This window comes from Sinocyclocheilus anshuiensis, unplaced genomic scaffold (assembly GCF_001515605.1).
Source record: "Sinocyclocheilus anshuiensis isolate Anshui unplaced genomic scaffold, SAMN03320099.WGS_v1.1 scaffold132, whole genome shotgun sequence".
Taxonomy (NCBI): Eukaryota; Metazoa; Chordata; class Actinopteri; order Cypriniformes; family Cyprinidae; genus Sinocyclocheilus; species Sinocyclocheilus anshuiensis.
The window spans coordinates 1,125,478-1,142,847 of NW_015555730.1; the positions used below are offsets into that span (position 1 = coordinate 1,125,478).

Sequence of the window (17,370 nt, forward strand, 5' to 3'; positions counted from 1 at the left end):
TCAGTGAAAAAAACACACACGTTCTAGTTAAAGTGTTACAAGGGGCTAGGCCACATATTTTTGAGGGAAAAAAACTTGAACAAAAAGTAATTTCTAAACCTTTGATACAGTGAATGAAATCTAAATTACAGTGTAGCTAATGAGGGAGAAATAAAGTGAAGTTACTCTACAATGGAAGTAGTAACTGTACGTTTGTCACAACGACGTGGGCTCGATTGTAAAATATTTTCATTTTTTTAAGGCAAAATAAACCGTAAAATGACAGCGAACCATGTAATATAACCAATAAAATGTTTTGAATCATACCTGTAAGTCTAAGCAAGCTATGTACTGAAGTTGCTAATGACATTTAGATACCTGCCTGTCTATTTTATAAATGTTTCTATCTTTAAATACAACACATATGTTTTTACATCACCGAGGTGTGCATTGGATGTGTAACGCGAGAGCTTAAATCTATTTCACCCAAAATGACCTCAAGATAGCATACTGGTTTAACGATAACCCAACACTGATTGCAAAGTGCCTTTGAAATCTGTATTAAAACTACAGCTTTACTGTAATTAGCATTTAATCTGCAGTGTATGTATATGTACCACGTATCCAATGAAATACAGCACAAAGGCACTCATCGAAACAATGAGCATACCTGACATCTAAATTGAACGTTTTATAGCAATCGACGGCCACGAACAAGAAATAAAACAAGGCATTATGCTTTACAATAAATTTCCCGAAAGGCTCATAATTCTCAACGTGACCTGAGCCGATGTGAACAACCCTGCAGATGAAGAGTTTGCATCTTTTGCATCGCCCAATTTACAAACATCATGTGGGGTCCAAATGAAACCCGAAAACACTTGATGACTGTAAGACGACTAAAACATCCCTGACGTGCTTCATTGCTTAAAACCACTGGAACATTTCAAACCAATAGAAGGTTTGCGATGTTCATAATCAACGTGAGAATCACTGGGAAGGGCTTTTAAGTAATTGCAGAATCTATCTATGAACAAAGGAGCACAAAGGAAAGGCACAAAGATTATTACAACGGAAACAATAGTGGGAACGCAGAACATCATATGATCCTTAGTTTCTCTTAAGTTGTGACTAATCACAGATAACACTTTTCAAGCACTGATTAAAGTCAACATGAAATGCTGTTTGCAAAGCATTTACTCCCTAATGTAACATATTTCACAGCCAAATGCTGTAGTAAGTGGGCGTCAAAAACAATATTGTTCAGCAGTTTGGGGATGGTAAGATTTTGTAATGTTTTTATAAGAAGTCTGCATTTATTTGATCAAAAATGCAGTAAAAACTACCGAGACCCTAAAGGGACATGCTGATGGGAGGAAAAATTATATTTTAATGCTTTTTAATTCTATCGATAAATTTCTGCAAATGTTTTGCAAGTGATCAAAGCTTTTTTTTGCCCAAGAATGCAAAGTTTCTCAGTGGAACACAATACTTTTGTGAGAGAACAAAAATGTTTAACGAGAGATTGCAAAGGTTTTGCAAGAAATCGCAATTGCTTTATGAGCGACTGCAAATATTTTATGAGATGTGCAAATGTTGTGCGAGAGATCGCAAATGTTCTATAAGATCGCAAGTGTTTAGGAGAGATCACAAATGGTTTACAAGATCGCAAATATTTTGCGAGAGATTGCACGATTTACAAGACACGGCAAATTTTTTGTGAGAAATCTCCATGTTTTTTGCAAGAAATCACTTTTTTTTTTTTTCCAAGAGAATCACAAATATTTTTCAAGAGATGGCAAATGTTTGCAAGAAATCGCAAATATTTTCAGAGAGATTGCGCGTTTTACGAGAGATGGCAAATATTGTGCAACATTGCAATTGTTTTATGAGAGATCACAATTGTTTTGTGAGAGATTTCACGTTTTATGAGGGACGGCAAATGTTGTGTGACCTCGCAAATGTTTTACGAGATTGAAGATTTTTTTGCAAGAAATCAAAAATTTTTTTTTTTTTTTTACAATAGATCGCAAATATTTTACAAATTTTCAAATATTTTGCGAGAGATGGCAAATATTGTGCAATATCGCAAATTATTTACAAGAATGCATATTTTTGCGAGAAACAATTGTTTTACGAGAGATCGCAAATATTTTGTGAGAGATTGCACATTTTACAAGAGACAGCAAATGTTGTGTGACCTTGCAAATGTTTAACGAGATTGCACATTTTTGTGAGAAATCGCCTTTTTTTTTTTACAAAAGCACAAATATTTTCCAAGAGATGCCAAATGTTATGCAAGAGATCGCAAATATTTTACAAGATCACAAATGTTTGCGAGAGATCGCAAATTTGTGAGAGACGGTTTCTTGGTGGAATGCAATACTATAATATAAATTTAAAACACAATTTTTACACAATTTTATATTACTAAATATAATTTTTCCTCCCGTCTCATATTTTCTTCCATTCCCATGTCTCCTGGGGCTCTGTAAAAACAAAAATAATAATGAAATATTTTTACAATCTAAAATAAGTGTTTTCTATTGAAATATATTTGAAAATGTAATTTATTCCTGTATTGTCAATAAGATAAGATCAGGAACACGTGTTTAGAAAGTAAACAGGATGAATCTTGATTTCATGTTGACTTTAACATTCTATAATGAGGTTCCACTTTTACTATTAAATTTTCAGTTACTAAATATTTGCATTTGTACTGGACGTACATCTTAAATAAAACAAAATGAAGGGTCTTTGTGTACAGTAAGTGTACAGTAAAATATAGACATTTCAATTTGGGAAGGCAGCAAAACTAATGTTCATTGCTTGAAGTTTAGATGTTCTACCCGTTTGCAAAAGGTTATAGTGGTATAGGGCTGAATTTTGGTCACAATCCAGACATGAGTTTCTCGATGAGATAAAAGCTAAAGCTGAGTTACTGGTGTTGGCAAAAACCCGTTGTTTGAAATCGGTCAGTCGGTGCATCAAGACTCTACATTCGGTTCAAGACACGCCCTGTTTTGATTTGGTTAAACTATGAGGTGAGCATGACGTCCAGAAAGTAGAAGATTCCAGACACATTTTGGCATAAAGAAAAATCCACTGGGTTCATGCTTGATTATCATGAGGTAATCTGGCTTTGGTGACTTACACCACATGGCAAATGATTTGGTTACAAACACCGAACTGCGTCACGATACTAATACCACCATTGTAAAGCTGAACAATTTTTTTCTTCTTTTTTTGGCATGAAAATAAAGGAGCTGTAAGGCTATTGCAAGTCTAACTAATAAGCTGAGTTGAGGTCCACATGTAGAGGAGCACAGCACAAGCACAGAGATGATGAGCGTTTTGTTTTGACGGTTTGTCCTGTTATCTGTCTGGTTCAGTTTGTCTCTCAGAGGCAGGTTTGCATCTACATCAGCTGGTCCTATCCAACGCTTCCTGAAGTGACCAGCGCCAATATAGCGATTTGCTCGGAGGCATTTAGTGCTACCAAACCCGTGGATCTCAAGATATTCAGAGTTTATGCAAAAAACTTGATTGGAGGTCGAAAAGTCTCTTCCTCACTTGTGTCGTCTTGGACAGTGTTGTGTGTATGTGTGACACCAGAGTGTAATAGAGCACAACCGTATAGCTCCAAAAGTAAAAATACCATTCATTTTCTCCACAGAGATTCGAGTCAATCTCACGACCCAATATTTGAACAAATATTTTGCAATAAACTTATTGTATAGTATACAAACTCATTTAAATTCAAAATGCTTTGTAATGTTCATCTTGTAGCTCAGAACTCTCATGGAGTGAATGAATGGAAAAATACTTCTGGAACCAAGGCCACTGCAAAAGCGGGAGTTATTCTTATCTTTTGTTTTATGTTCATTGTTCAGACACTGACCCATAAATTCAATTCTTGCAAGCACAGATTTTAAGCTTTTTCTACGAGTATTGCAAAACTATTAGACTCTAAAATTCTTAGTATAACTGCATGATGTGCAAAGCTAGAAAGGCATATGAACAATAAATCTATTTCCCTGAACTTAATCTGCAATCAACCCTGTGTAAACTTGCATTCATTAGTAGACCTATAGCGCTAAGGTATATACATCTAATTTGAACGGACGAGTCTCACAAATCCCATCAAGAACATGTCATGGTCATATTGCACCATAAAAACAAGAGAATGAAATAGAAAATTATATTCTGTATAAAGAAAACGCAAACAAAAAAAAGTATTTTTTTTTACTGAATTATTTTCATGATAATCAATCATATTTCCCCCAATTCTCATTGAAATAATATTTAAAAAATGATCATGATATAATATATCTAACATTATTATTCTTTTATTCTTTATTATTCATTATTATTCTTATATAAATATATATATATATATATATATATATATATATATATAATATAATTGTTCTTTTAAATATTTAATGAGAATACAACCTGACTTTTCAAAAAATACTACAAATATTAATTATTATATTTGTATAACTGTAATTGTAATTATATTTGTTGGACCTCCCTTAATTCATGCTGAATTTAATAAAACAATCATTGTTTTAAATCAAAAATATACAGTAATCTGTATATCACCATTGCAAACAAACAACCTCAAAACATCTGGAAACATTTCAGTTATTTTGGCAGGAATGATTCAGAATTTGGCAGGAAAATGTGCTTAATTAATTAAAAAATAATGTCATAATTAGGGCTGCAAAGGGGCAGAAAATGTCTGGTAAATTTCCAGAAACTTTCTAGAATTTTTTGGAAGTTCCCAGAAATTTTCCGCCCCTTTGCAGCCCTAGTCATAATGCAAAAAAAAATAAAAATTCCTAAAAATAGTCTTCATTGTCTTTAAGCAAATATAATTTTTTTATATTAGAGCGAAATATGACCTAGACATGTTTTTGTGAGATTAACCCGAAAAGAAATGCAACATTTCACTATAGAACAAGAAAATGCACTGAAATATCTTTCCAAAACATGAATTTTAGAATAGTGAATTTCTGTGGTGTTTTCATTGGTATTCTAATAACTGATAAAAGTGCGAAGCACACTGTAGCAGGTAATGCTCTTCGCACGTTTACTGTAGTGCGTCCAGTATCTGTGTGGTGGTGAGTGTTTGCTGTGTATTGTTCGCTCTCAGTTAGCCGGTCCAGGGTCTGCCAGTGGCATAGTGTGCAGCACCTCGTCTAGCAGCTGCAGCGCCCGGTGCAAATGCACCTCCACCCAGCAGGGGGTGTGCTTGATGCTCTGCCGCGGATAGTCAGGACCCCAGCCCTTCACGAAGCTCAGGCGCAGGATGCACAGCCTCCGGAGATCATCCACACCAATCCCTGCTGCTGCCGAGAGGCCTGGAAACAAACATTCCCAAAGTCAGGCTACAGAAATGACAAAAACATCCATTACGTTTATATGATAAAACTTGACCAAAACAGATTTCTATCCAGTGTTGACTTATTTTCTGTTGTAAAGTTTCAGATATAATTGTCAGTTAACTGGTGCTATTTTTATTGCCTTTTTTCCCTATCACGTATGTGACCCTGGACCACAAAACCAGTCTTAAGTCACTGGGGTATATCTGTAGCAATAGCCAACAATACATTGTATGGGTCAAAATTATAGATTTTTCTTTTATGCCAAAAATCATTAGGATATTAAGTAAAGATCATGTTCCATGAAGATATTTTGTAAATTTCCTACCGTAAATATATCAAAACTTCATTTTTGATTAGTAATATTCATCGCTGAGGACTTCATTTGAACAACTTTAAAGGCGATTTTCTCAATGTTTGGATTTTTTTGCACCCTCAGATTCAAGATTTTCAAATAGTTGTATCTCTGCCAAATATGGTCCAATCCTAACAAAATTCATCCTTTGAAAACTGTTTTGCATTACCATGGAAATGGTTCTTTAAATCCTTTTAGTATGCTCCTCCCTCTAGTGGGCTGTGTCAAGTGTCATTTTACAAAAAAGTTTTAATCAAGATTTTGTTCTAATCTTGACAAAACACATTGTTGGAAAAGGTCTGAGTCTCAAGTTTCAATATTTTGAGGTTGTTTTGTGACCGGCATAATAATGTGAGAAACTTACTAATTTGTGACAGGAAAATACTTTTTAAAAATTCAATGGAGTTTGGGTGTCACCTGGTGGATATTTTTGGTATAGCGCCTAAACAAAATCTCAGGAACCTCCATTTTTGTAATATCAACTTCAAATTTGAAACATAATTTATTTGGACATATGGCTTTGATTTTATAGCAATTTAGGATTCCAAAATATTTAGTAAAATATTTATTTTATATATAAAATAATTGTACAGCATATTTTCTCTACAATAAACTTACGTAATGTTTTTTTACACTTTCATTTTTTAAATTAAAATTTTAACTAAAGTAATATTGCAGCAACCAATGACTTGTTATGAACGTGATTTTGACTAAACCACTGTCAGCAGAGCCATTGTGTTTTGTTTATGTTTGAAAAGCTGCTTCCACAGAGCACGATCTTGAAGGGTTGCCATGTCCAGTTATTATAAGCGATGCTTTTTAAGCATCTTTGGGATTGTTGTTTGGGCTCAGCTTATAAAGTGATCCAGTTTATGGAGTTAATAAAGTAGGCAGGTGCAGGTTGTTATATTTTGGCATGTGGTGTAGGCTTGCCGCAATAGATGGTGCTGACGGTGACACCGTTATTAAGCCGCAACACCGGTTACGTCACTTGCCCACCGTGGCACCGACCCCCACCGTCGTTTTGATTTTTTTATAGTAATAAAAATCATTTAGTTCAGTAAAAGAACAGACACTACAATTAAAAACTGAACGTGTTTTATATATACGCTAATGTGAGTTTGACGTTGTATTTTGTTGTTGCATTCAAGCAATTGACGCCGAATTGACGCTAATTCAAAAGTGAAAATAAAACGCACACGGTGCTTTTAAGCTATTTAAAAGCGAAGAAAAGCGAGGAAAAGAGGGAAAATTCAAACGAACTAAAAATGAACAATTGCTTTACGCCGAATTGCCGCTATTTGAAAGTGAAAGTAAAATGCGCACGTTGCTTTTACAAGCTATTTAAAAGCGAAGGAAAGCGAGGAAAAGAGGGAACGCCCCGCCCCCGCGGTGATACCAGTATTATCGGTGCTGTCACACGTCGATTAACCGGTGGGAAAATTTCCTCACCGTCACAACCCTAATGTGGTGTATTTCCAAGATAATGCGTTTGGATTCATCATGAGTTCATCATGAGTTTGTTCTATTTGCTCTTTTTGAGGCACGTTTTATTATGGAGGATTGCACTTTATTGGACTTGTTTTGGACTGTTGAAAAGAAACACCCACCCATTGCCATTATAAAGCTTGGAAGTGCCAGGATAATTTTTAATTTAACTCAGATTGCATTCGCCTGAAAGAAGGAAGTCATATACACCTAGGATGCCTTGAGAGTAAATCATGTGGTAATTTTCATTTTTGGGTGAACTAGCCCTTTAAAGTCCAAAAACCCTTATTTTGAGTTCACGGTGAATGAGGCAGACACTCACTGACTGCAGGAGCGATTCCACCGACGCTTCCTGGTCCTGGAATATTCCCTGCCACCGCCGCGGCCTGTGCTGCCGCCGCCGCCTGCGCCGTGGCCGCCTGCTGCTGCATCTGCCTGTGGCACTGCCTGAGGTCAAAGACCTGCAGAAACCACACAACACACCCACACTTCTGCTATCAGCACAGCAATTACATACAGAGACCTCGCTGCTGTGTCCTGAAACAATGGGCTGACGAGAAGTCATTTGGACAGGCTTAAAAAAAATCAAGCTCTGGATCAAGCAAATCTAATGTGACAGGAAGCAAAAATACATACAGAGCTCTCAAGTGCACAAAGGTATTCACTGGCCATCGAGGCTGGAATTACAGGGGTCATATTAGGAGAAGTTTTCCTTTATTTTTAAGATGTAATAATAATAACAGCATGATTGCACTACCATGTACTATGAAAACACATCCAAAAATAATTTTTCAAAAATTAAATAAGGAACTTGTCTAAATTTATCTGATATTTATTTACATTTTTTAATATTTTATTTTGTTTGCATTTAAAATATATGTTTACTTTATTGTTACATGTAACTACATTTTACATTTTTACTCCACAAAAACAATAATTCAAAAATGTAAATAACTTTTCAAATGGACAAATAGACATTGACAAGTTGCTTATTTACATTTTTTAAATACTGGTTTTTGTACATAAAAGGTAAAATGTGCTTTTATGCTTAAAAATAAAATAAACTTTTCTAATTGACAAATAAATGGATTTAAATGCTTGTAGATGCTTTAGTTGCTTTATTTTCTTACATGAACAATGTTTTTAACCACAAAAACATTAATTTTATTAAATAAATTACATAAGCAGCTGGTCTAAATTCATCCATTAATTTATGTAATTTATATAAACATTTCCATCCATTTATTTATATATTCATATAAAAATTCATCATCATTTAAATCATGAAAACGGATTTATTTACATTTTGAATTTTGAAGTGTTGCATTTTAACTACAAAAAAGCAATATTTCAAAGACTAAATACAAATTAGACAATAAATTACTATAAACTATAAATTAAATATATCTTATATTTATTAATTTGAAAAGTAATTTATATTTTAATCGTTGTATTTTGTAATTTGTTTAATCTATGTAGTCTTTTTTGTGATTTATTTATTTATTTTGTAGTTAACAAGTAAAATGTAGATAAAATACAATTAAATATACAATAAAAAAAATTCAAAGCTAAAAACTTCAACCACAATCTAGTTTTCTACAAAAGTCAATGCTATTTGACTGGCACTATTAACATTGCACTATTTCGTCCTATAAATCATTTTTAAAATACACTTAAAGGGTTAGTTCACCCAAAAATGAAAATTAACCCATAAATTACTCACCCTCAAGGCATCAAGGTGTATATGACTTTCTTCTTTCAGAAGAATCCAGTCGGAGTTATATAAAAAATTGTCTTTGATCTTTCAAAATCAATTTAATCTAGCTTGTGCTCACTGTTGTACACGGAAGCAGTTCCGGGAGGATGATGTATGAGGTTGGCGTTGCGCTCAGAAGTGACAAACGGGGAAGCGCAGGGGAGAGATCAAAACATCTTACGTCATCCGCCCGGAGCTGCTTCTGTGTACAACTGTTGGCGCAGGCTGGATTAAAGTGATTATTACGTTTTGAATATGGATATTTTTCTTACAAATACGCATCGATTCGCTACAGGAGGCCTTTGTTCACCCCCCGGATCCGTGTGAGACACTTTTTATTATGAATGGATGTGCTTTATTTAACTTCTTTTGGACTGATGCATGCAACACCCGCTGACTGCCATTAAACAGCTTGAAAGATCAAAGACAATTTTTAATATAACTCCGACTGGATTCATCTGAAAGAAGAAAGTCATATACACCTAGGATGCCTTGAGGGTGAGTAAATAATGGGCTAATTTTCATTTTTGGGTGAACTATCCTTTTAAGTGTTTCATCTTTGACATCCACAGTTTTCATGGGTTCATCTTTTACCTTTATGTAGGCCCCTGGGTAGATCTTGTGCACTGCATCTCCTGGCGCTCGACCCGCTTCTCTGTCCAGGTAGTAACTCTGCACAAAGACAGCATGATCGCTCATGCAGCGCATCCATACGTCGCCCTCGCCGCGGCACTCCAGCTGCACTCCTTTACCTATGTGCAACCTGCAGACAGAGAGACAAGACACTGAAACAGAACTGCCTTTACAACATTTCTGCTTCCATCAGATAGTTACGTAACATAAATAAACACGTCACCGTGTGTCATAACCAAAACCAGATGTGCCTCTGATACGCTTACATTTCATTTCATCAGTTTGTTAAAGCCAGTTATTTCCCGGCTGTTATCTCGCATAATCGGTTTGTTTATTATTGTTCATCACAGTGTCAATCTGGCACAGTAAGGCGTTTTTGAGACGTGTGTTAAGGCAAACATGAAACCTGTGAAATTCATCTATACACAAATAAACACGTCACACACATACAGCCATTTTGTCTGGACAATATAGCTTGATATTTTTCAGCCTTTTGATGATTTTCATCATCGCAGATAGATAGATAGATAGATAGATAGATAGATAGATAGATAGATAGAACGGCATAAGGATAGATAGATAGATAGATAGATAGATAGATAGATAGATATGTGTGTGTACACACACACACACACACGCATACAAACACTTTATATCTTTTTAATCTTAAAAGAGTAATCAGTATTATTTTAGCATGATTCACATATTGTGCTTTAGTATTTATTAATATTTTGAATTAGCTTTTATTTTAGTGTTTTTAATGTCATTTTTAATTTTAGTTTAAGTTTTAATTTTGTGATGTGCTTTGGTCCTTTTAGCTGTATTTCAGTTAAAGAAATGTATTTTTAATAGTTTTTATTTATTTTATTTTTTTTATAATTTAACACCTGTATTCTAATTCGTGCAGTGTTGTTATTGTTAGGTTAAACTAAAACTATTTATTTCATTAAATGAAATAAAGCTGAAATAAAATCTAAATATTGAATGAAAAAATAAATAGAAATAATTAAAATTACAAAAACTAATAAAAATGACAAGCACATAAAATTATTAAAACGTAAATTAAAATAATATTAAAATAGTTAATTATTTTATTTTTAATTATTTTAATTAATATAATTTTTAAAGTCATTATATATATATATTTAAATATTATTAAATTAATAAATACTATTATTGTATATAAGCAATATTAAAATAACACTGAATTCACATCTTTAACATTAACACCACTGTGCAGTGAACTGTAGCCAAAAAGTCATGAATTGCAGAAAAAATACAGTCAGTGCCCTTTTTTTAATGCTAAAATATTTTGTTGATTCTCCTCCTTGCTCCAAAATTGTCTTTCATCAATAGCTTGAAACTGTCTGCATCTCTACCTTTCTTTCTTTCTTTCTTTCTTTGATGCTATTAAAAATTTAATTCCATTCAAGTTGTGATAAAAGAATAAATATGGAACAAGTCTACTGGCATTGGTCTTTAAAGCTTAATAGCTAAATAAAAAGGACATTGTCATATTCACAATGTTGGTTTTACATCTGCAACAAGACAATACGGATTAAATCATAAATATTCAGTATATGACTCGGAGGTATTTACTGGCTGGATCAGTTGCACATACCTGGCGCGCTCACTGGCGTCTGTGCGGTGCACATTACTGAGCTGACCCAGGCAGAAGCGGTCTCCTCCTGAGGGGTCCACATACCCGTCAATCGTCACCACCGGACAGCTGGACAGCACTTTAAACATCTCCCCCACCTGCACATCCATCTCGAAGTATGAGATGGAGCACCAGAACTCAGGACCTGTGGATGCACTCTTGATCAATTTAATGTGTCCTTGCTGAAAATTATTTTCTTTTCTTTCTTTTTTTTTAAATCTCAGACCATTTGAACGTTTTGTATTGTGTGTTTTAGTGGAGATTATATAAAGTATTAACCTGGATGGTTGGAGACTGGAGGGGGGAAAGACGCTGAACTGTGATGCTGAGACCCTGATAGAGAAAGAAATAATAATGGATTGATTCAGTTCTTTTCAAAATAATGGTATATTTGCAAACATGTTTGTAGCAGTGTTTAAGGCAAGCGTACAGAAGTGTGGGTGGTGGAGAGGAGGCTGGTGGCCGCGACCGTTTTGCTGGGGTCCTAAAGGAGTGTAGGAGGCTGTGCTGCTGCCTGTCCAGGTTGCTGCAGCAATTTAGAGATTAGAAAGGTTTTGTATATGAAGCAGTGAAAAGCTCATAACACCTAAACGGGCATGACATGACAAGTTTCCAGCGACAAGTATTTTATCTGTCTACACTGAAAGAGAAAGTACATGCCAAAGCCACGGCCAATATATGTAATGTTTGATATACAGCTTTGAGGAGTGCAGTTTGGATCAGTGAGATTTCACTACAGAAACAGAAACCAAGAAGTTATTATTAACTAATACTAAAATTATTAAAAAGGTTTCATTAATTGAAATAAAGCTGAAATTAATTCATAAATGTTAGATGAAAAACACAAATTACTAACACTACAACTAAAATTAAAAAAAAAAAATGTAAAGCTAAAGAAAAATATATAAAAAGTAATAATAATAAAAAAGTAAAAAACACATAAGAAAATTACTCAAATGTAAACAAAATTTTAAATAAAACTGAAAATGTAAAAATAAAGGTTATAAAGAATATAAATAACTTTAATAATACATTAAAAATACTAAAATAATAATAATAATAATAATAATATTAATTGACAGAAACAGGTTTTATTTATTGAATAATATAATAGTATAAAAATAATACTTAACTTATTACTACAGGGTATCTGCAGGATTTTTAAAATAAAATTTCAGATTTTTTAAAACCTTTTTAAGGCCTGCACAAATAAAATTAATACCATATGAGCACTTTAGGGCAATGTCTATGGTAACACATTAAACTGTAAATATGAGCTTTATTTACAGTTTAGATACAGGTTTTCACAAAAACAAAATGTTTTGTAAAATGATAAACTTCACATTTCAGCCTTTAAACAATTTTGGTTTTAAAGAGATTGTTTAAAGAGAGACTGTTTAATTTAAACAATTATTATTAATCAATTATTATATTAAATAACATATAAATATATCTTAATTATTTAGATTTTTATAATGCTTTAGCATTAGCTTCTTGTCGATCCTCTGGTTCACATTTATAACTGTGCGTTTGCTGCAGTGCATATGGGTCGATGTTCACACTGGTCTGAACAAAAACAGCAGACGGGCTTACTGAAAATGCAAATTCAGGTTACACTTTATTTTAAGGTGTCCTTGTTACAGTGTAATTATATATTTAAGTACTGAGTAATATTAATTAACTTGCTACATGTATTTACTATATGGTTAGGATTAGGGTTTGTCTTAGGGTTACTTGCATGCAATTATGCATAATTGATTGTTGTTATTATAATAGGAAGTACATGTAACAAGGGCACCTTAAAATAAAGTGTTACCAAAAGATTTTCAAAAAGCCTTTTAAAACTGTGTAATTCGCATACTGTTTGAATGTAAGTAGACTAAATTTGTTAATGTTATTAATGAAAGTTACTCAAAAATGTACCAGAAACAAAATAATAGACTTCACAACGTTGGTAACTGAAAAACTGTAATGAACATTAAAATGCACATCAATATACAAACAATGCAACAAAGCTGGCTGGCTGGAAAATGCAAAATGCCTCTTTTCTTTGTAGCTGCTGGGTGATTATGACAAAGTGAAAGCGCTTTCGGAAGGCTCTGACTGTGGCTGTAAATGTGTTGTCAGACCTCTGAGCGCGAGCGCGTGCCAGCGGATTCGGGATGGTCACGCGACGCCTCAGGATTTCTACACGGTGGAGACCATCACATCAGGACCCCACTGCAAATGTGCATGCGTTGCACCTCCGTCGGCTTATTAACTACATGTACTTACTATATGGTTATAGTTAGGATTAGGGTTTGGCTTAGGGTTACTTGCTTGTACATTTATATTTATTCATTTAGCAGACGCTTTTATCCAAAGCGACTTACAATTGGGGAATACATCAAGCGATTCATCTTAAAGAGGCAAATAGACACAGGAAGTGCTCGTCATACCAAGTTTCAAGCAAGCATTATTCAAATAAGTACAAGCTAGACAGGGAAAGATTAAAGAAAAGAGAAAAAAAAATGTTTTTTGTATCAAAGATGAAGTCAAATAGTGTAATTATGCATAATTTATTGTTATTATAACCTTAATCAGAAAATGATGTACATGTAAACATGGTATTTGTAACACTGGTCAAAAACTCAAATTAACACAAACGTATTGTAATCACTAAATAAATGCATCACTAGTCGCGTTGTGATTGGTTAGGACGTGGTGTGATACTCACTGTGAAAGGAGCCTTGCGTCTGGGAGTGTTTGGAGCTGTTGTAGCCGTTCTGGTTGGGTGGAGGCTGCGGTGGGACGGGGGTCTGTGGGGGTCCATGTGTGGGGGTGGAGGGGGGAGGGGTAGGGGTCTGGGAGTGTTTGGAGCTGTTGTAGCCGTTCTGGTTGGGTGGAGGCTGGGGTGGGACAGGGGTCTGTGGGGGTCCATGTGTGGGGGTGGAGGGGGGAGGTGTAGGGGTCATGACTTGACCCTGAGGAGACGCAATCTGAAGTAAGCCTTCACCGTGACCTCCCTGCATCGGCATCATAGAGCCTGAAGCTGAAAGACATGAGAGTTTGGAAGATGACACTGTTATTACAACAGCTGAGAGTCCTGTGTGGCCAGCGGTCAGCTCTTACCGGTGGGGGAGAGGGGCATGTTGGAGTAAAGGGTGACCGGTGGGGGGGCGCGGCTGGGTTCTGAAGGCAGCTGTAGAGGAGGCAGTGGCTGGCCGTAGTGGTCCGGAGGAGGGAGTTTCATCGCCCCCTGGTGGTCCTGCTGAGGAGGCAGGCCAGGGGGAACGTCCATCTGAATGCAGTCGTGGCTGTACTCTTCCTTTATTAGTCTGCCAGTGGGACCTACATACCAGCCAGAGGACAAATCGAGTCAGTTCATTAAAAAAATTAAAAAAATTCACAGATTCCTTTGGGCCTTAATCGAATCAGTGAATCTGTTTTGAACCTGTGTGGAATGGCAAGTCATTTTTTTGTAGAAAAACTTAAAATAACACTGTTTATCATCATGTTCAATATTTCATAATTTCGCAACTTTATCTGTTCATTAATAAATATTTCAATAAATAAATTCATATTTTTTAAAAATATATATTTTAGAAATTGTATAATTTATCATTTGATTTAATGTAATAAAAATGTTTTAAAAAAAGTTAAAAGTCTGATGTAATTAAATTTTTAATCATGTTTCTTGAACAGCAAGTCAGCATATTAGAATGATTTCTGAAGGATTTTATTAACTTTGCATCACAGAAATAAATTACATTTTAAAATATTCAAATAGAAAAACGGTCATTTGAAATTGTAATAATATTCTACAATATTACTGTTATTACTGTTTCTGATCAAATAAATGCAGCCTTGGTGAACATAAGAGACTTCTTAATTCTTAATTATTTATAATTAAAAATCTTCATTATTCTAAACATTTGAACCATAGTGTGTGTGTTGCATAGCTATAACAGAAAACACTGGCATCTAACAATGCCCTGGGGGAAAAAAACAGTTAATTTTAGTGTCCTAAACTCCTGAAACATTGGTGTCTCATATTTTAGAGCAGTCAGTGCATTTTGGGAAAGAAATCCATTAAATCTGTATGTGTGAGTAAAAATTCAGATGTAACCCCCTTTGTGACCGTTAACATTTTCAGAAGTTACTGTAATTTAATTACACTTTTTTCTCAGTAACTGTAACTGATTAGTATTACATTTATTTTGTAATTAAATTACGAAATTCTTTACATGTAACTAGTTACTCCCCAACACTGATTATTGCATAACTTACCCGTGTTTTGAAGACTGAGACCAACTTGAGATGAGAGAAAGAAAAAAAAGATAAAAACTTATTACAATATGTTTTCCTGTCCTGACAGAAAAGCATGAGACTGTATTTTTGCAGACTCAGGAAATGCTGCACACAGCTCAGTAATGTCTTGGTTCATGGTGATGAATGAAAGGACAGCAGACTCACCGATGCCTGGTGACACCACTCTCTCATAATGGTAAGGGTTGACACAGACATTATCGTATTTGAGGTCAAATGCATACTGACAGAATTTCACATGCTTCAGCTCGTTCTTGTGAAGGTCAGGCCAGCGCCACAACCGCGCGTAGATTACATGAGGAAAACCTTTACGCCCGGCAACCTACAGAAAGAAAACATGAGGAATGAGGATTACAACATAGTACAATAATACTGAAGAAGGAAAAATAATCTGTTAAGTACTGCACAATAATAATGTAGATATTAACCAGTCGTGGGAAATTTTTCAAACCAATTAAAACTTTGAATGTTCCAAGCGTTAATATAAAACCTGTATTAGTGGTTTAAATATTTCACACAATTCAATTCAGATCATTTTCTAAATTATTGTCGAAATGATGCAGCCATACACCATGATACCTGAAACATGATTTCAGGTCATGATTTGGTTTAATTTGATTGTTTTCATAATCATTAAAGCATGCCTTATCAAATACAAGCAATTTTAATCTATTACTAAATTATATGATCACTTTAATATTATTTACTAACTAATTACAGTTTAGTCAATTATAATAAACTACAATAAATTATAGCATTTATATTTATATTTTCAGTTTTCATTTTAAATTTGGCTTAAGTTTTAGTAATTTTATGTGCTTTTTATGTGTTTTTTAACAATAACTCTACCTAGCATATTTAATGTATTATTATTCAGTTTTTTTAATGTATTATACATTATATTAATAAATGTATATATTAATATTAATGAATTTCAGTTTTTTACTTTTCCATCTAGTATTTATATTTTATTTTATTTCAGGCTTATTTCAATAACTTTCAAAGCTACATTTCAAAGTTAGTTTTAGCTTTAGTTAATAATAATAATAATATTGCATTTAATGTATTATAATGATGTATTTAAATTTTTTTATTAGTGCTGTCTATCGATTAATCGCGATTAATCGCATCCAAAATAAAATTTTTTGTTTACAAAATATATGTGTGTGTACTGTATATTTATTATGTATATATAAAGACACACACATGCATGTATATATTTCGAAAACATTTACATGTATATATTTATATTCATATCATTTATATTACATATAAATATATTTAGCATATTTCAACTGTGTGAAATACATGTGATTTTAAAATCACAATTTTTAAAACCTAAATTTTTAAGTTTTATATAATGTAATTCATTATAGTTGACTATCGATTCCTCACACTCTTCAGCAAAGGCATTGTTTTAAATTTTACTTTTGGCCTGCATGTCTATTATTGAAAGATGGGAACCGAGATCAGGAACTGAACAAACTCATGTTTCCCATACGAGTGAAGCGGCTCAGTGCATTGGATCACATGACCAAACGCAACGCCACTCTAACAAGCACAAGTCAAACTTCTGCTAAAGACACACCAAAATGTTTTAAAGGGGTCATATGATGCGATTTCAAGTTTTACTTTCTCTTTTGGAGTGTTACAAGCTGTTTGTGAATAGATAAGATCCCTAAAGTTGCAAAGACTAAAGTCTCAAATCCAAAGAGATATTCTTTATAAAAGTTAAGAGTCAGTCACGCCTACCTAAAACAGCTCGTTCTAACACGCCCCCACATGTCTACGTCACTGTGTG

At 34.1% G+C, this 17,370-nt stretch overlaps 1 protein-coding gene across 1 annotated transcript in view; it reads right to left on the bottom strand.

Annotated features, from left to right (window-relative positions):
* Positions 1–4,799: 4,799 nt before the first annotated feature.
* LOC107672874 (mothers against decapentaplegic homolog 4-like) overlaps positions 4,800–17,370 on the bottom strand; it is a 20,295-nt gene continuing 7,724 nt past the window's right edge. The window contains exons 3-13 of the mRNA XM_016466253.1: positions 15,717–15,891; positions 15,531–15,554; positions 14,373–14,591; positions 14,182–14,292; positions 13,978–14,073; positions 11,692–11,787; positions 11,541–11,594; positions 11,223–11,406; positions 9,563–9,731; positions 7,535–7,673; positions 4,800–5,348 (exon numbers count right to left, since the gene is read on the bottom strand). Of these exons, the coding sequence (XP_016321739.1) occupies positions 5,137–5,348; positions 7,535–7,673; positions 9,563–9,731; positions 11,223–11,406; positions 11,541–11,594; positions 11,692–11,787; positions 13,978–14,073; positions 14,182–14,292; positions 14,373–14,591; positions 15,531–15,554; positions 15,717–15,891 (1,479 nt within the window). The 3' untranslated portion in view covers positions 4,800–5,136. The remainder of the gene's footprint in view (positions 5,349–7,534; positions 7,674–9,562; positions 9,732–11,222; positions 11,407–11,540; positions 11,595–11,691; positions 11,788–13,977; positions 14,074–14,181; positions 14,293–14,372; positions 14,592–15,530; positions 15,555–15,716; positions 15,892–17,370) is intronic.